The sequence below is a fragment of the Mobula hypostoma genome, chromosome 6 (genome assembly GCF_963921235.1).
Source record: "Mobula hypostoma chromosome 6, sMobHyp1.1, whole genome shotgun sequence".
Lineage (NCBI taxonomy): Eukaryota > Metazoa > Chordata > Chondrichthyes > Myliobatiformes > Myliobatidae > Mobula > Mobula hypostoma.
In genome coordinates this window covers 105,735,404-105,755,580 of record NC_086102.1, presented here as the reverse complement: position 1 = coordinate 105,755,580, position 20,177 = coordinate 105,735,404, and the positions used below count along the sequence as shown (strand labels likewise).

The window sequence follows — 20,177 nt, the reverse complement described above, 5'->3', positions numbered from 1 at the left end:
GATGATGTTAGCTGCTTTACTGAGGTAGTGAGGGGTGTAGACAGAGTCCATGGTTTCTGTGATATGCTGAGCTGCCTCGACAACTCTCTGTGCAATGGTTGGTTAATGGAAACTCCTCTACTCTTCTTTAACTAGGCTTCAGGATTTCTAATCACTTGACAGAGACTGCTAACCTATCCCTATATGCCACAGAGTGGAAACTCAAATTATTCTGGTCCTAAACCACTTTTGCACATTTTAAATGTGTTTTTGCTTTTAATCTTACCTTCACAAACCACTCTGTTTATTGAGTTTAATCCTAAATCTCCAACAAAGTAATCCCTCTCTGAAGGCTACAAATCAGTCTCACTCAATTTGCAAAGAGTTAAGTATCCCTAAAAGTCATTAAAATTTGTCCATTAACTTCAAATGATATATCTTACCCTGCTCACTCTGTTTATTCTGTCCATGTCACTTACCTACCGGAAAGTTTGCTTTAAGTTTAGAGACATCTGATACATCCCTTAAATTTGAGCAAATCTGGCCACCTTTCATTCAATACTTTCATTTGATTTGATTTATTACTCTTCCAATTATTTCTTTTTGAAATTTTAGATTTGATCAGAAAGTTGTATCCTCAGAATGGACAGCCTAGTCCCATTTTTTCCCTTTCTTTTCTTATCATGTACTGGGGGGGGGGTTCTTCTCATTTTAAAAATTTAAAGTTTTTTGTTTCTTTCTACCAATTGATAAGAGGAAAATTAGTCGTGTCTTTTTTTATTATATATTACATATTTGCTTAATACTATGTATGACTTTGATAATGTCTATTTTCACTTTCTGTTTGTATTGTTACTGATATATTTGAGATAATTCTCCTCTTGTTTGTATATGTGCTCTATCTAAATCAATAAAAAAATTAATAAAGAAAGAAAAGAAAAAAGTTTGCAAGAGTACAGAGAAAATTTACAAGGATGTTACTGGGTCTTGAGGACCTGAGTTATAGGTTAAGACTTTATTTCCTGGAGCATAGGAGAATGAAGGAGAGTTTATAAGAGGTGTATGAAATTATGAAGAACACAGATAGGATAAATAGAAGTAGGTTATTTCCACTGAGATTGGGTGAGACTAGAACTGGAGGTGATAGGTTAATGGTAAAAGGTTTAAGGGGAACTTGAGGGGAGAACTTCTTGACACAGAGTGTGGAGGTGGTGGATTCAGATTTGATTGTAACATGTAAGAGAAGTCTGAACAGGTACGTACATGAAAGAGAGGGGTACGGAGGACTATGGCCTGGGTGCAGGACTGGAATGGGTTCCATGCCTCTTCTTGTTTCATGGCTGTCTGTGGGAAGATAAATCTCAGGGTTGTATACTGTACACATACTTTGATAATAAATGTACTTTGAATCTTTAAATCCTTTGAAAAAGAGCAAAAAAAAAAGAAAAAAATCAAGTTTGTAACGTTGTGTACACTGTGACATCAATATAAAACTGGTTCCAATCAGCTAAACATGTTTTAAAGGTCTGGACCCAGAATACAGGCAGATCTTTGAGTTTAAGTCAAGACAGGAGAGACTGTAGATCCTGGACCATTTACCAACAAAGAAAATGCCAGGGGAACTCAACAGGTCAGACACTATCTGTGGTGGGGAAATGGACGTTCTGTCCATCTCCATTCTACCTTTCAGCCCAGATGAAGGGCCTCGATCTGAGCTGCTGTCTGTTAATTTCCCTCCACAAATGCTGCCTGACCTGCTAAGTTCCTTTAACAGTTTGTGCGTGTGTTGCTCAAGATTTCCAGCATCTGCAGAATCCCTTGTGTGGCTAACATCTCCCTATTTCATTACAAAATAACACAATCGGGCAGGGTTGGTCAGTAATATTTCATTTTTATTTAGAGATGCAGCACAGTAACAACCCAACCCAACCAGCCCACGCCACCCAATTACACCCACGTGACCAAATACACCTACGTGACCAATTACACCCACGTGACCAATTACACCTATCTGACCAATCACACCCATCTGACCAATCACACCCATCTGACCAATTACACCTATGTGACCAATTACACCCACCTGACCAATCACACCCATCTGACCAATTACACCCATCTGACCAATTACACCGACGTGACCAATTACACCCACGTGACCAATTACACCCGTGTGTCCAATTACACCCATGTGACCAATTACACCCATCTGACCAATCACACCCATCTGACCAATCACACCCATCTGACCAATTACACCCACCTGACCAATTACACCCATCTGCCCAATTACACCCATCTGACCAATTACACCCATCTGACCAATCACACCCATCTGACCAATTACACCCATCTGTCCAATTACACCTGTGTGACCAGTTACACCCATCTGACCAATTACACCCATGTGACCAATTACACCCATGTGACCAATCACACCCATCTGACCAATGACACCCATCTGATGAATTACACCCATGTGACCAATTACACCCATCTGACCAATTACACCTGTGTGACCAATTACACCCATCTGACCAATTACACCCGTGTGTCCAATTACACCCATCTGCCCAATTACACCCATCTGCCCAATTACACCCATCTGACCAATTACACCCACGTGACCAATCACACCCATCTGACCAATTACACCCATCTGACCAATTACACCCATCTGACCAATTACACCGACGTGACCAATTACACCCACGTGACCAATTACACCCGTGTGTCCAATTACACCCATGTGACCAATTACACCCATCTGACCAATCACACCCATCTGACCAATCACACCCATCTGACCAATTACACCCACCTGACCAATTACACCCATCTGCCCAATTACACCCATCTGACCAATTACACCCATCTGACCAATCACACCCATCTGACCAATTACACCCATCTGTCCAATTACACCTGTGTGACCAGTTACACCCATCTGACCAATTACACCCATGTGACCAATTACACCCATGTGACCAATCACACCCATCTGACCAATGACACCCATCTGATGAATTACACCCATGTGACCAATTACACCCATCTGACCAATTACACCTGTGTGACCAATTACACCCATCTGACCAATTACACCCGTGTGTCCAATTACACCCATCTGCCCAATTACACCCATCTGCCCAATTACACCCATCTGACCAATTACACCCACGTGACCAATCACACCCATCTGACCAATTACACCCATCTGACCAATTACACCCGTGTGACCAAGCACACCCATCTGACCAATCACACCCATCTGACCAATTACACCCATCTGTCCAATTACACCTGTGTGACCAGTTACACCCATCTGACCAATTGCACCCATGTGACCAATTACACCCATGTGACCAATCACACCCATCTGACCAATGACACCCATCTGATGAATTACACCCATGTGACCAATTACACCCATCTGACCAATTACACCCGTGTGACCAATCACACCCATCTGACCAATCACACCCATCTGACCAATTACACCCATCTGTCCAATTATACCTGTGTGACGTTACACCCACGTGACCAATTACACCTGTGTGTCCAATTACACCCATCTGACCAATCACACCCATCTGACCAATCATACCCATGTGACCAATTACACCCGTGTGACCAATTACACCCGTGTGACCAATTACACCCATCTGACCAATTACACCCGTGTGACCAATCACACCCATCTGACCAGTCACACCCATCTGACCAATTACACCCATCTGTCCAATTACACCTGTGTGACCAGTTACACCCATCTGACCAATTACACCCATGTGACCAATCACACCCATGTGACCAATCACACCCATCTGACCAATGACACCCATCTGATGAATTACACCCATGTGACCAATTACACCCATCTGACCAATCACACCCATCTGACCAATTACACCCGTGTGTCCAATTACACTTATGTGACCAATTAACCTGCTAACCCAATCACAAACTAGAGAAAATCTGCAGATGCTGGAAATCCGACAACACACACAAAATGCTGGAGGAACTCAGCTGGCTAAGCAGCATCTATGGAAAAGAGTAGAGTCGACATTTCAGGCCAAGACCCTTCATCAGGACTGGAGAGAAAAAGATGAGGAGTCAGAGTTAGAAGCTGGGGGGAGGAAGAAATACAAGGTGATAGGTGAAACTGGGGGGAGGGTGAAGTAAAGAGCTGGCAGGTCGATTGGTGAAAGAGATACTGGGCTGGAGAAGGGGGCATCTAATAGGAGAGGACAGAAGGCCATGGAAGAAAGAAAAGCGGGGAGGAGCACCAGAGGGAGGTGATTGGCAGATAAGGAGATAAGGTGAGAGAAGGATAAGGGGATAGAAAATGGTGAAGGGCAGGTGGGGCGTGGGTTGCATTACCGGATAACCCAAATGTCTTTGAAATGTGGGAGGAAACCGGAGCACCCGGAGGAAATTCACACAGTCACAGGGAGAACATACACACTCCTTACAAGCAGCAGTGGGAATTGAACCCAGGTCGTTGATACTCTAATGGTGTTGGACTAATCACTATGAATGTCCTGCTGCTCGTTTTCTTATTCTGTAAGTTGCTTCAAGGGACTAATTTTTGTTCTACACAAAATACTCTGCAGATGCTGGGTCAAAGCAACACTCACAACACGCTGGAGGAACTCAGCAGGTCGGGCAGCATCCGTGGAAACGATCAGTCAATGTTTCGGGCGGGAACCCTTCATAAGGACTGTAGAGGGAAGGGGCAGAGGCCCTATAAAGAAAGTGGGGGGAGGGTGGGAAGGAGAAGGCTGGAAGATTCCAGGTGAAAAACCAGTAAGGGGAAAGATAAAGGGGTGGGGGACATTCCCATTCGGATACGTCCATACATGGCCTCCTCTACTGCCATGATGAGGCTAAACTCAGGTTGGAGGAGCAACATCTTATATACCATCTGGGTAGTCTCCAGCCCCTTGGTATGAACATCGAATTCTCCAACTTCCGGTAATTCTCTCCTCTTCCCTTCCCCTATCCCAGTTTCACTCTGCCCCCTCCCTCAGTTGCCTATCACCTCCCTCATGGTTCCGCCTCCTTCTACTACCCATTGTGTTTTCCCCTATTCCTTCTTCACCTTTCCTGCCTATCACCTCCCTGCTTCCCCTCCCCCACGTTTTTATCTTTCCCCTTACTGGTTTTTCACCTGGAACCTACTAGCCTTCTCCTTCCCACCCTCCCCCCACCTTCTTTATAGGGCCTCTGCCCCCTCCCTCTACAGTCCTGACGAAGGGCGACAACGTCAACCAATCTTTTCCACAGATGCTGCCTGACCCGCTGAGTTCCTCCAACCTGTTGTGAGTATGCTAAGTTTTGTTCTCTTTTTTTGCACTACTTTTATTTGTATACAGTGTATGCATTATTGTAATTTATTGTATATTTTATGCACTGCACTGTTCTACTGCTGCAAAACAAAAAATTTCATGACATACGTCAATTATAAACCTGATTCTGTTTCTGATCGTCTAGGATAAGCATTTGGCGCCACCTGGTGCTCAGATGAGTAATGTATTACAGATTTGATCCAATGCTTTATTTAAGCTGATAAACTGGGGCCAGTAGTCTGTTTTTCCACTCACCAGAAGATTGAGGATTTGAGCCCCACTGCAGAATCCCAAGCACAGACACCAGGCTCACGCTCCTGTGTGGTCTAACCTGTCCTCCAATCCAGGCAGCAGGCAATAAGGTACGGTGCTGTAAGGTGCTATAGAATTGCAGGCCTTCCGAAGTGCAAAGTAAATTTATTATTCAAGTACGTGTATCTCGCCATATCCTGCCCTGATATGATAACGTACACGTACATGTGTTTGAATAATAAATACAATGGAATCAATAAAAAACTACACACAATGAACAGACAACCAATATGCATTGGAAGACCAGTTGTGCAATTAAAAAAGCACAAATACAATAAACAAAAATAAATAAATAGATTACATTGAGAATATGTATTTTTTTTGTAAATGCCTGCAAGAAACTGAATTTCAAGGTAATCTATAGTAACGTGAAGTACTTTGGTGACACGTTTACTTTGACTGCTTCGACTTCATAGGACATGAAAGGCACGAGTCAGAATCCAGAATAAAAAGGTGGTGGGGGGGGTGCGGGGAGTGGGGTGAGCACAGACTGGCAGCTCAAGGTGGGTCCAGGGGAAGGATGGAGGAGAAGGTAGGTGAGGGAAGGAGGGTGGAAGGAAATGATGTGTGAAGCTGGGTGCAAGAGGTAACGGGCTAAAGGAGAGCCCTGATAGAAGACAGTGGACAACAGAATAAGGGAAGCAAGTGTGAGAAGATGGACAGGCCATGAGCCCAGGGGAGGAGAATGTGTGAGAAGGACACCAGAACGAAGGAAAACAAAGCTTGGGGTGATAATAGAGGGGAGTTTGTTCACCCAAAATATCGACTATTCATTTCCCTCAATAGATACTGCCTGACCTGCTGTGTTCCACCAGGATTGTGTGTGTGTATTAGAAAATAGAGGGCTATGGGAAACCCTAGGTAATTTCTAAAGTAAGTACATGTTTGGCACAGCATTGTGGGCCAAAGGGCCTGTATTGTGCTGTAGGTTTTCTATGTTTCTAATATGATTTGTAGAGTCCTTGAAATCGAGTCCATTGGTTGCAGAATCAGTTCAGAATTGTGATGGGTGAAGTTATCCGCTCTGATTCAGGAGCCTGATGGTTAAAGGGTAATTACTATTCCTGAACCTGCTGGTGTGGGACCTTCTGTACCTCCTTCCTGATGGCAGCAGTGAGAAGAGAAATGGCCTGGGTGGTAGGGGTCCTTGATAATGGTGTAGGTTAAAGGGATGTAGGTTTACGGGGCATTCAGGCGCCTTTTGGGGCAGATGGAACCTGTACTGCTGGGATGGGTTACATTTGAACTGGAGGGGAACCCATGTACTGGGCAGGCATATGCTTCAGTTAGTTAAGGACTGTTTAACCTAGGGAACTGAGGGGGTGGGGGGGGGTGGAGGAAGGGAACTTAGAACAGACCGGGCTCAACTGTTTAAACACCTTAGTGGAGAATAACGTATTAGGACATAAACTAATTATAAGCTTCAAAAATATAAAACTGGGTCAAAATAGGAAGAAAAACATCAGTAAGAGAGTAAGAAGAACACCCAGAAGATGTTCTAAAAGTGGGGTTCCACAAGGATCAGTTTGGGGTCACTGTTATTTTTAATTTACATTAATGATTTGGATAAGCACATAACAAATAAATTAGTAGAGTTTGCAGATGACAAAATCGAGGGGACGGGCTGATAACATTCATGCAGCAGAATCAATACAGATAGATTTAAACAAAATCCAGATGTAGGCAGATAAATGGTAGATGAAATTTAATGTAAGTAAATGTAAGGTATTACATATAGGAAGTAGAAATATTAGCTTTACAGTGTGGGGGTCTTGAGTTAGAAAGTGCACTGTGTGAGAAGGATTTGGGTGTCCTGGTAGACTCATCACCATCAACATCTAGACAATGCACAGAAGTGACTAGGAAGGCCAATGGAATGTAGGGCTGGATGATGCGCTCAGTGGAGCTCAAGTCTAGAGATGTTCTCTTTAAGCTTTATAATGTGCTTGTGAGGCCACATCTTGAGTACTCCGTACAATTTTGGTCTACATGTTATGTAAGGGATGTGAAGTCACTGGAGAGGGTTCAGAGAAGGGTGTTGAGACTCAATTCAGCTCTGCAGGGTATGAGCTATGAAGAAGGATTGAAGGAATTAAATCCTTTTAGCCTTCGTAGATGTAGAACGAGAGGAGACATGATAGGAGTGTTCAAAATCATTAAGGGTATAAGTAAGGCTGCTACTTCAAAGTTAATCCATTGTTAAAGACACAGGGCCATGGGTGGAGACTGGTTAAGGGGAGATTTCAGACTAACGTGAGAAAGCATTTCTTTTACACAGCGAGTTGTGGGCACTTGGAACAAGCTACCTAGTTTGTAGTTCCATTGTAGTTGAGAGTAGTACCTTAGAAACTTTCAAATCTAAAGGCAATAGTTATTTCAACACACTATGTGAATAGGAATTTGCCAAGCTTTGTTGGGCCAAACGGCCTGTTCTTTTCAAAAACTTTCTGATGTTGGATGCTGCTCCATGTAGATGTGCTCAGTGAGGGGGGGGCTTTTCCTGTGAGTGACCGGGCTGTATAACGTTACTTTTTTGATGGCTTTTCCTCCTGGTAAGCTGGTGTGGTCAATAACCTGCTCTGCGTGTACCATTCCAGGCCAGCCTCAGTCAGGTCTGATGGGGAAGTGTCGGCGGCCACGGACGGCCTTCACCAGCCAGCAGCTCCTAGAGTTGGAGAACCAGTTCAAGCTCAACAAGTACCTCTCCAGGCCAAAGCGCTTCGAGGTCGCCACGGCCCTCATGTTGACAGAGACCCAGGTAAGAAGGAGGCTGTGAAACCTTCAGGATGGGGAGGGCAACATGGCACCTTATTGCCTGCTTGCACTGTAATACTTTATTCTACATTCTGTTATTGTGAGCAGCTTTGGGCCCCATGTCTAAATGCTGGCATAGGAGAGGGTCCAGATATGAAGGGTCTTGGCCTGAAACGTCAACCCTTTAGTCCTCTCCATTGATGCTGCCTGAACTGCTGAGTTCTTCCGGCATTTTGTGTGAGTTACTCTGGACTTCCAACAACTGCAGATCTTTTGAGTTCACAAGAATGATCCTGGGAATGAAAGGGTTAACATATTGCAGGTTTTCATAAGTAAAGTGGCAGAGGCGTTTTACAGGGAAACAGTAACAATTCACTTTATTGTTGACCAAACACAGAACATAGAGCATGGTAAAAGCACTTTATATAATCACATCATCATGTTAGGCTAGCCTCTTAAAGTGACCCCCAACTCAATGTGAATTATGCATGTTTCCACCCATTACATTACGCTATGCAGACCCCCCTCCCCCCAGAATTCACCAAACCTGGCATTGTGAGCCTGTCTGGAGCTTGGGTCCCATGTTCTATGGATGGAGTAACAGCAGAGGCCTCTGGCTTGTCTCCCAGAGGTATGTTGACATGCTCATGGTCACGTCATGATGCCAGGGGCATAGCAGCGGAACCCTCCAAATCTTGGTGGGCCGGTGTAGGGTGATCTACTAAAATACACTCAGGTTTATCTCTCCTCTCTATGATAAGTCATTTCTCTTCATTCCAAAATGCATGAGGGGATGTAGGAATGCATCATGGCAGACAGAACGAATGAGGTGGAATAAAGGTCAACAGAAGCCCATGGTGTTCACAGACCTCTGATGTCCCGACCTGCTGGCACGGTCGAAGCTGCAAGGCAATGACACTTCCTGGCACTCGCACCAAAACAAGCGTGATAAAAGCACAGACCTGACGTTGTCTGCTTTGCAGCCGTGGCTGTGTGTGTATGTTGGATGGCCTGTTGACTGGGTTTATTGAGACAGGGAAAGGAGGTGGAATGATGCAACTCTGCCTGACTGAGTGTAGATTGTTAGTCATTTTAGCAAGCTCCCTATAGTCATTCATAGGTGCATTAGCGAAAGCAATGCAAACTTGATCAAATCACCTCCCATCCTCTTTGACTCCAAAGAGAAAAGCCCGAGCTCGCTCAAACTGTTCTCATAAGACACACTCTCCTACCTAGACAGCATCCTGGTAAATCTCCTTTGCACCCTTTCTAAAGTTTCCACATCCTTCCTCTAATGCCTCATAATTCTCCTTAAGCTGTGCTGCTTGTGAATGTAAACAACACATTTCACTGTCTGTTTCAATATGCACATGATAAATAATTAGTTGGATCCGAATCTGATCCAAGAAGCATGCTCCTGAAACTCTGCTGCACCATGTCCAATGACTCCACATCGTTTCTATAATGGGGGTGACCAGAACTGCATACAATACTCCAAGCATGGCCTAGCCAATGTTTTATACAGCTGCAGCCCAAATTTCACCCTCAGGTCCCTGATTGATGAAGACAAACACAATATACGCCTTCCTGACCATCCTGTGTCCTTGCCTTGCCACTATCAGGGAGCTGTGCACTTGCACCCCAACACTGATGCGTTAGTAGTCCTAAGGGTCCTGCCCTTTACTGTACATCAGGAGGAGGAGAAGATAGTGGCGCGATGCAGCGCGCGCGGCCTCTCCAGTGATGAACATCTGTTATCTGTCAAGTAGGGTGCTGTGCACAATTCTGATTTGATGGAGGCAGACGTGAGAGCACGGAGGAACATCTGGTGAAACTTCTGAAATGCCTGTTTCGCTGCTGCTGCTACTGTGTGATCAGAAATCTCTGGAGGGGGAGGCCCCGAGTCCTCGGCTTTGCTTGTTGCTCGGCGGCTGGGGCGGGGTCAAAGCACTCGGCAGAGATGGCGCTCGGTGTCGGAGGACCGGTCAGAGACTCGAAGTTTTCAGACGGACTCAGAGTTGGCTGTGGTCGGGTGCTTCCAGGATGCTGCATCGGCAAGTTTGCGGCGCTGGAAGCTCATGGCAGGGAGAGTTTCCCCCTTCTACCATCTGCGTGTGATGTTGGGGCTATCAGGACTTTGAGACTTTTTTTACCGTGCCCATGGTCTGCTTTTATCAAATTACAGTATTGCTTTGCACTGTTGTAACTATATGTTATAATTATGTAGTTTTTGTCAGTTTTAGTCTTGGTCTGCCTTGTGTTTCTGTGATATCATACTGGAGGAACATTGTATCATTTTTTAATGCATGCATTTCTAAATGACGATAAACGAGGACTGAGTGTCCTCATAATCTAATCTAATCTAATCACCTTCAGAACAAAAGAACAGCCCCTCAGAACAGAGATGAGGAGGGGTTTCTTTTGTCAGAGGGTGGTGAATCCGTGGAATCCATTGTCACAGATGGCTGTGCAGCCAAGCCATTGTGTATATTTAAATTGAAGATTGACAGGTTCTTGATTAGTAAGAGCATCAAAAATTATGGGGAGAAGGCAGGAGACTGGGGTTGAGAAGGGTAATAAATCAGCCGTGATGAAATGGCAGAGCAGACTCGATGGTCCGAGTGGCCTAATTCTGCTCCTGTATCTTATGGTCTTATATGACCTCCAAAAGTAAAATATCTTACACTTCTCTGCAATAACTGAATGGTTAAAACACAGGCAGTGGCTATAAGACCATAACATATAAGAGCAGAGTTAGGCCATTTGGCTCATAGAGTCTGCTGCGCCATTTCATCATGGCTGATCCAAATTTTCTCTCAGCCCCAATTTCCTATCTTCTCCCTCTATCTCTTCATGCCCTGACCAATCAGGAATATATCAGCCTCTGCCTTAAATATACATAAAGACTTGGCCTCCACAGCTACCTATGGCAAATAATTCCACAGATTCACCACTCTCTAGCTAAAGAAATTCCTCCTCATCTCTATTCTAGACACTTCTTTCTTCTGAAACTGTGTCCTCTGGTCTTAGACTCTCCCACCTCAGGAAACATTCTCTCCACATTCACTCTATCAAGGCCTTTCACCACTTGATAGGTTTCAATGAGGTCACCCCTCATTCTTTGAATTCTAGTGAAAACAGGCCTAGAGCCATCAAACACTCTTCATATGACAAGCCATTTAATCCAGGAAACATTTTGGTGAACCTCCTTTGAACCCTCTCCAGTTTTAGCACATCCTTTCTAAGATAAGAGGCCAAAAACTGCCAAGTAAGGCCTCACCAGTTTTTTATGAAGTCTCAACATTACATCCTTGCTTTTATATTCTAGTCCTCTTGAAATGAATGATAACATTGCATTTACCTTCCTCACCAGACACTCAACCTACAATTTAAGCTTTAGGGAGCCATGCACAAGAACTCCCAAGTCCCTTTGCACCTCAGTTATTTGTATTTTATCTCTTTTTAGAAAATAGTCAACTCTTTCATTTCTTGTACCAAAATGCATGACCATACACTTCCCGACACTGTATTCCATCTGCCATTTCTTTGCCCATTCTCTTAATCTGTCTAGGTCCTTCTGTGGCTTCCCTACTTCCTCAAAACTACCTGCCCCTCCACCTATCTTCATATTGTCTGCAAACTTGGCCACAAAGCCATCAATTCCATCATCCAAACCATTGACATACAACATAAAAAGAATTGGTCCTAATACAGACCCCTGCAGAACACCACTAGTCACCAGTAGCCAGCCAGAAAAGGCTCCCTTTATTTTCACTCTTTGCCTCCTGCCAATCAGCCACTGATTTATCCATGCTAGAATCTTTCCTGCAATACCGTGGGCTCATAGCTTGTTAAGAAGTTTCATGTGTGGCACCTTGTCAAATGCCTTCTGAAAATCCAACACATCAACAGATTTTCCTTTGTTTATCCTGCTTGTTACTTCTTCAAAGAATTCCAACAGATGTGTCAGGCACCATTTTCCCCTGAGGAAACCATGGTGACTAAAGTCTATTTTATTATGTGCTTCCAAGTACCCTGAAACCTCATCCTTAAAAATCGACTCCAACACCTTCTCAACCACTGAGGTTAGACTAACTGGCCTATAGTTTCCTTTTTTCTGCCTCTCTCCCCTTTTGAAGAGTGGAGTAAAATTAGCAATATTCCAGTATTCCAGGACCATCCCAGAATCCAGTGATTCTTGAAAGATCATTACTAATGCCTCCTCAATCTCTTCAGCCACCTCTTTCAGAACCCTGGCGCGTGCACCATCTGGTTTAGGTGAATTATCTACCTTTAGATCTTTCAGTTTCCCAAAGAACCTTCTCTAGTTATGGTAACTTCACAGACTATGCCCCCAACACCTGGAACTCCACCATACTGCTAGTGTCTTCCACAGTGAAGACTGATACAAAATACTTACTCAGTTCATCCACCATTTTGTTGTCCCCCATTGCTACCTCTCTGGCATTGTCTTCCAACGGTCCGATATCCATTCTCACCTCTCTTTTACACTTTATGTCTCTGAAGAAACTTTTGGTATCCTCTTTAATATGATTGGCTAGCTTACTTGTGGCCTTCCATCTTAAGGCTATTTGACCTTCAAGTCCATACTAGCAACATGTAAGAACATTCCAGCTTATCCCATTTCCCACCCTCTCCCCAAATCCTGTGACATATTCAGGTACCTCCTCAGGGTGCTAAAATTGAATCTGTCTCCACTTCTCCCCCTGGTGGTGCATTCTCGACGTTAATCCACTCACTGAATAAAAATGATTGGAAACAGAGAACGTGGAACAGTACAGCAATGTTGTGCCGATCTATATAAACCTACTCCACAATCAGTCCTACCCTTCCTTCCTAAACAGCACATAACCCTCCATTATCTAAGAGTCACTTCCACCTATCACCTCAAAAGCTTCTTACTACATCACCCTCCACACACCTCCCTCCTCATCAAGTCTCACCTATCACCCGCCAGCTTGTATTCCCCCTCCGCCCCCTTTCTTTCCTACCCAGGGGTGTGGTCAGTGTTCGGAGTTCAATTCCCGCTGCTGTCTGTAAGGGTTTTGTAATCCATGACTCTCCTCCGGGTGCTCCGGTTTCCCACCACACTCCATAGACGTAAGGGTTAGGGTTAGTAAGTTGTGGGCATGCTGTGTTGGCAGTCTGCTCCCACCACATACTCGTACTGTGTTGGTTGATACAAATGCTGCATTTCACACTTTGCTTCGATGTTTTGATGTACTGTACATGTGACAATTAAAGCTAATCTTTCTAACTTTCTTTCTGATGATGGGTTCGCTTCAAAACTGTGTTATATGTGTACATAATTTTAAAACTTCAATTCCCAATGTGCAATGCGGGCTGTTCACCCAGAACCGGAAGGGAAGTGAGAGCGAGCTGGTCGAACACAATTGTCTGGAGCTAGAGCCGTTTTACAGTAAATAAATACATGCTGTACTGTTCCTTGTGGATGGAGCTGAGAAACAGGAAAGGTATGGTCACTTTAGTGGGATTGTATTACAGACCACCCAATAGTCAAAGAGAATTGGAAGTGCAAATCTGCAGAGAGATAGCAGGCAACTGCAGGAAACATAAAGTTGTGGTGGTAGGGGATTTTAATTTTCCATATATTGATTGGGTCTCCCATACTGTTAGGGGTCTAGATGGTTTAGAGTCTGTAAAATGTGTTCAGGAAAGTTTTCTAAATCAATATATAAAGGGACCAACTAGGGGATGCAATATTGGATCTTCTGTTAGGAAACGAGTTAGGACAAGTGACAGAAATCTGTGTAGGGGAGCACTTTGGTTCCAGTGATCATAACACCATTAGTTTCAACTTGATCATGGACAAGGATAGATCTGGTCCTGGGGTTGAGGTTCTTAACTGGAAGAAGGCCAAATTTGAAGAAATGAGAAAGGATCTAAAAAGCGTGGATTAGGACAGGTTGTTCTCTGGCATGGATGTTATCGGGAGGTGGAAAGCCTTCAAAGCAGAAATTTTGAGAGTGCGGAATTTGTATGTTCCTGTTAGGATTAAAGGCAAGGTGAATAGGAATAAGGAACCTTGGTTCTCAAGGGATATTGCAACTCTGATAAAGAAGAAGAGGGAGTTGTATGACGTGTATAGGAAGCAGGGAGTAAATAAGGTGCTTGAGGAGTATAAGAAGTGCAAGAAAATACTTAAGAAAGAAATCAAGAGGGCTAAAAGAAGACATGAGGTTGCCTTGGCAGTCAAAGTGAAGGATAATCCAAAGCGTTTTTACAGGTATATTAAGAGCAAAAGGATTGTAAGGGATAAAATTGGTCCTCTTGAAGATCAGAGTGATCGGCTATCTGCGGAACCAAAGGAAATGGGGGAGATCTTAAATAGGTTTTTTGCGTCTGTGTTTACTAAGGAAACTGGCATGAAGTCTATGGAATTAAGGGAAACAAGTAGTGAGATCATGGAAACTGTACAGATCGAAAAGGAGGAGGTCCTTGCTGTCTTGAGGAAAATTAAAGTGGATAAATCCCTGGGACCTGACAGGGTGTTTCCTCAGACCTTGAAGGAGACTAGTGTTGAAATTGCAGGGGCCCTGGCTGAAATATTTAAAATGTCGCTGTCTACAGGTGAGGTGCCGGAGGATTGGAGAGTTGCTCATGTTGTTCCGTTGTTTAAAAAAGGATCGAAAAGTAATCCGGGAAATTATAGGCCAGTAAGTTTAACGTCGGTAGTAGGTAAGTTATTGAAGGGAGTGCTAAGAGACAGAGTCTACAAGCATTTGGATAGACTGGGACTTATTAGGGAGAGTCAGCATGGCTTTGTGCCTGATAGGTCATGTTTGACCAATCTATTGGAGTTTTTCGAGGAGGTTACCAGGAAAGTGGATGAAGGGAAGGTAGTGGATATTGTCTACATGGACTTCAGTAAGGCCTTTGACAAGGTCCCGCATGGGAGGTTAGTTAGGAAAATTCAGTCGCTAGGTATACATGGAGAGGTGGTAAATTGGATTAGACATTGGCTCGATGGAAGAAGCCAGAGAGTGGTGGTAGAGAATTGCTTCTCTAAGTGGAGGCCTGTGACTAGTGGTGTGCCACAGGGATCAGTGCTGGGTCCATTGTTATTTGTCATCTATATCAATGATCTGGATGATAATGTGGTAAATTGGATCAGCAAGTTTGCTGATGATACAAAGATTGGAGGTGTAGTAGACAGTGAGGAAGGTTTTCAGAGCCTGCAGAGGGACTTGGACCAGCTGGAAAAATGGGCTAAAAAATGGCAGATGGAGTTTAATACTGACAATTGTGAGGTATTGCACGTTGGAAGGACAAACCAACGTAGAACATAGAGGGTTAATGGTAAGGCACTGAGGAGTGCAGTGGAACAGAGGGATCTGGGAATACAGATACAAAATTCCCTAAAAGTGGTGTCACAGGTAGATAGGGTCGTAAAGAGAGCTTTTGGTACATTGGTCTTTATTAATAGTATAAGAGCTGGAATGTTATGATGAAGTTGTATAAGGCATTGGTGAGGCTGAATCTGGAGTATTGTGTTCAGTTTTGGTCACCAAATTACAGGACAGATATAAATAAGGTTGAAAGAGTGCAGAGAAGGTTTACAAGGATGTTGCCGGGACTTGAGAAACTCAGTTACAGAGAAAGGTTGAATAGGTTGGGACTTTATTCCCTGGAGTGTAGAAGAATGAGGGGAGATTTGATAAAGGTATATAAAATTATGATGGATATAGATAGAGTGAATGCAAGCATGCTTTTTCCACTGAGGCAAGGGGAGAAAAAAACCAGAGGAGATGGGTTTAGGGTGAGGGGGGAAAAGTTTAAAGGGAACATTGGGGGGCTTCTTCACACAGAGAGTGGTGGGAGTATGGAATGAGCTGCCAAACGAGGTGGTAAATGCGGGTTCTTTTTTAACACTTAAGAATAAATTGGACAGATACATGGATGGGAGGTGTATGGAGGGATATGGTCCGTGTGCAGGTCAGTGGGACTAGGCAGAAAATGGTTCGGCACAGCCAAGAAGGGCCAAAAGGCCTGTTTCTGTGCTGTAGTTTCTATGGTTTCTATGGTTAACATTTTTGCCCATGTGGTTTGTCTTTATTAAGAACAAACATAACAGAAATGTTGACTGTTTCTCCTCTCTGTAGATGCTGCCTGACCTGTTGAGCTTCTCCAGCATTTTCTGTTGGTTGCTCAAGGTTTTGAGCCTCTGCAGAATCTATTTTTTTAAAATCTCCCTAATGCATCTGCCTTTATCACCTTCCCCCAGCAGTGCAGTCCATGCACCCCATCATTCTCTGTATAAAAACCTTCATCTGACATGAGACACACTCTCAATGCTTCAGGAACAGCTTCTTCCCCTCGGCCATCAGATTTCTGAAAGGACAATGGACCCATGTACACTACCTCAGTATTTATTCCTCTCTTTTTGAAACTTATATATAGTAATTTACAGTTTTTTTATTATTATGTATTTGAATATACTGCTGCTGCATTACAACAAATTTCATGACATATCCCCATGATATTAAACCTAATTCTGATTCTGGCTATGTGGGTAGAAAGTGCTAGCTTGATCTTGGTGTAGGTTAAAAGGTTAGCACAACATTGTGGGCTGAAGGGCCTGTTCTGTTCTGTATGTTTGCAGACCCTTGTAATTCTACTTCTTCTGCCCAATGGATGGTGGATGGAGTTGATGGGAGAGAAGAGAAAATGTCCAGATGGAGGGAGGGTCTTTGATTTTATTGGCTGTTTAACAGAACATAGAACGTGTTCTCCTCCACCAACTCTCCCCACCTTCCTTTGGGCAGAAGATGTAGAATTACAAGGGGCATGAGAATGTTGCAACACCATTAGGAAGGGGATATGAGAGAGCTGACTGGTTTAGGGGTTTGACAGCAGTGTGGAAGAAGATGTTCACGAGTCTGGTCATTGAGGTACCAAGCTCGTATCTTCTTCCAGAAGGCAGAGGATAGAGAAAGGAACGGTCAGGATGCCAGGCACCCCTGATGAAATACTAAACATTTTCCAGCCTTGTAGAGCTCCTTTGAATTTTTCAACCTCTCACCTTAAAGTTATGTCCCCTTGTATTTAACACTTCCACCTTGACTGTCTACACCTCTTACCACTTTAAAAACTTCTGTCAGGGTGTCTCTCAGTCTCTGATGCTCCAGCAGAAACCATCCAAGTTTGTCCAGCCTCTCCTTATAGCCCATACTCTCTAACCCAGGAAGCAACCTGGTGAACATTTTCCGTACCTTCTCCAAAGCCTTGCACAAATTCTATTGTACAGTATTTCTTTTATTCATTGTAAATGTCTGTAAAAACGTATCTCAATCTCATATCTGGCAACATGTGTGTACGTTGATAATAAATTTACTTTGAACTTTGCAATGGACAACCTCCCTTCCAGTGGTGGGCAAGTTATTGGAGAAGATCCTGAGGGGCAGGATTTATGAGCATTTGGAGAGACATAACCTGATTAGGGATAGTCAGCATGGTTTTGTCAAGGGCAGGTCATGTCTTATGAACCTGATTGAATTCTTTGAGGATGTAACAAAACACATTGATGAAGGTAGAGCAGTAGATGTAGTGTATATGGATTTCAGTAAGGCATTTGATAAGGTTCCCCATGCTAGGCTCATTCAGAAAGTATTGAGGATGGATCCAAGCAGACCTTGCTTTGTGGACCCAGAATTGGCTTGACCACAGAAGACAAAGAGTGGTTGTGGATGGTTTGTATTCTGCATGGAGGATGGTGACAAGTGGTGTTCTGCAAGGATCTGTTCTGGGACCCCTCCTTTTTGAAATTTTTATAAATGACCTGGATGAGGAAGTAGAAGGCTGGGTTAGTAAGTTTTCTGATGACACAAAAGTTGGGGGTGTTGTGTATAGTCTGGAGGGTTGTCAGAAGTTACAGCGGGACATTGATAGGATACAGAACTAGGCTGAGAAGTGGCAGATAGTGTTCAACCCAGATAAGTGTGAAGTAGTTTACTTCGGTAGGTCAAATTTGAAGACAGAATATAATATTAATGATAAGACTCATAGCACTATGGAGGATCAGAGAGATCTTAGGGTCCATATCCATGGGACACTCAAAGCTGTTGTGCAGGTTGACAGTGTTGTTAAGAAGGTGTATGTTGTGTTGGCACTCATCAACTGTGGAATTGAGTTCAAGAGCCGTGAGGTAATGTTACAGTTATACGAGACCTTGACTAGACCCCACTTGGGGTACTGTGCTCAGCTCTGGTCACCTCACTACAGGAAGGATGTGGATACTATAGAGAGAGTGCAGAGGAGATTTGCAAGGATGTTGCCTGGATTGGGAGCATGTCTTATGAGAATAGGTTGAGTGAACTTGGTCTTTTCTCCTTGGAGCGACAGAGGATGAGAGGTGACCCGACAGAGGCATATAAGATGATAAGGGATGTGTGGATAGCCTGGGGCTTTTTCCCCGGGTTGAAATGGCTAACACAAAGGGTTATAGTTTAAAGGTACTTGGAAGTAGGTACAAGGGGGATGTCAGAGGTAAGTTTTTCACACAGAGAGTGTTGGGTGTGTGGAATGCACTGCCAGTGATGGTGGTGGTGGTGGGTAGAATAGGGTCTTTTAAGAGACTCTTAGATAGGTACATGGTGCTTAGAAAAAATAGAGGGTTATACGGTAGGGAAATTCTAAGCACCTTCTAGAGTAGGTTACATGGTCGGCACAACATTGTGGGCTGAAGGGTCTGTAATGTGCTGTAGATTTCTATGTTTCTATGACCATCCTGCACAGTGAGGTGTCCATGGAGGAAGGCCGCTGACTGGCACAGTCAGGCTGCAGGAGGACATGCTGAGTAATGCACTGAGGCTTGGTGCAGACAACGGAAATGTTCTGCGGGGGCTCCTTCCACTACCACACATGGAAGGCTGAGGCAGGTGGGGACCCCCTTATATCCTGAAAGGATGAATCACCCAGGAGACCATGAATGGTTAAAGGTGCTATGGTCTTTAAAACTAAGTTAAGTCACTACAAGGGCTTGGAGGGGAAGGACAAAGGTATAGGGTTCTTCCACTGCTAGACAATGAGGGGCCACACTGGGTGAGGAAGTCCCTCAGTTACTGTAGTAGTGTAACAGCTCCGGGGGCCACATGAGTGGCAACAATGCTATTTGTTGTAAGGAATATAATAGAGCACGACTTAATGCTTTGGCTATGATTGTAAGGATGAAAAGGCTGCAAGGTTTACTTTTGTAAATAATTTTGTAGATAACACAGATAAGTTTATTTTGATATAAAAAAAACAAGTTGACATTATGGAATGTAATAATGATGAATGCAAAAGTTTTGCTTAACACACATAAAATGCTAGAGGAATTCAGCAGGTCAGGCAGTAGCTATGGAGAGGAATAAACAGTCAACGTTCTGACCCTTCAGTAATATTTTTTTATGTATTGCTCTGTACTGCTGCCACAAAATGACAAATTTCATGATATAGATCGATGATAATAAACCTGATTGTAATTCTGAGTAACACACAACGTATGCTTGAGGAACTGAACAGGTCAGGCAGCATCAGCCCTGACGAAGGGTCCCAGCCTGAAATATTGGCTGTTTATTCCCCTCCATAGATGCTGCCTGACCTGCTGAGTTCTTCCAGCGTTTTGTCCGAGTTGCTATGGATTTCCAGCATCTCTTGTGTTCATGGAAACGTTTGCACTGTTGGCTCTCCGGTATTTTTTAATGTGACGAGTAAAGTTTATTTTTGCAATGTAAAAGTTCTTGGAAGGTCCCACTAAGA

General features: G+C 43.8%; 1 protein-coding gene across 1 annotated transcript in view; it reads left to right on the top strand.

The window, feature by feature from the left end:
* mnx2b (motor neuron and pancreas homeobox 2b) overlaps positions 1 to 20,177 on the top strand; it is a 101,507-nt gene that overhangs the window by 79,459 nt on the left and 1,871 nt on the right. Inside the window, exon 2 of the mRNA XM_063049966.1 lies at positions 8,240 to 8,400. Within this exon, the coding sequence (XP_062906036.1) occupies positions 8,240 to 8,400 (161 nt within the window). The remainder of the gene's footprint in view (positions 1 to 8,239; positions 8,401 to 20,177) is intronic.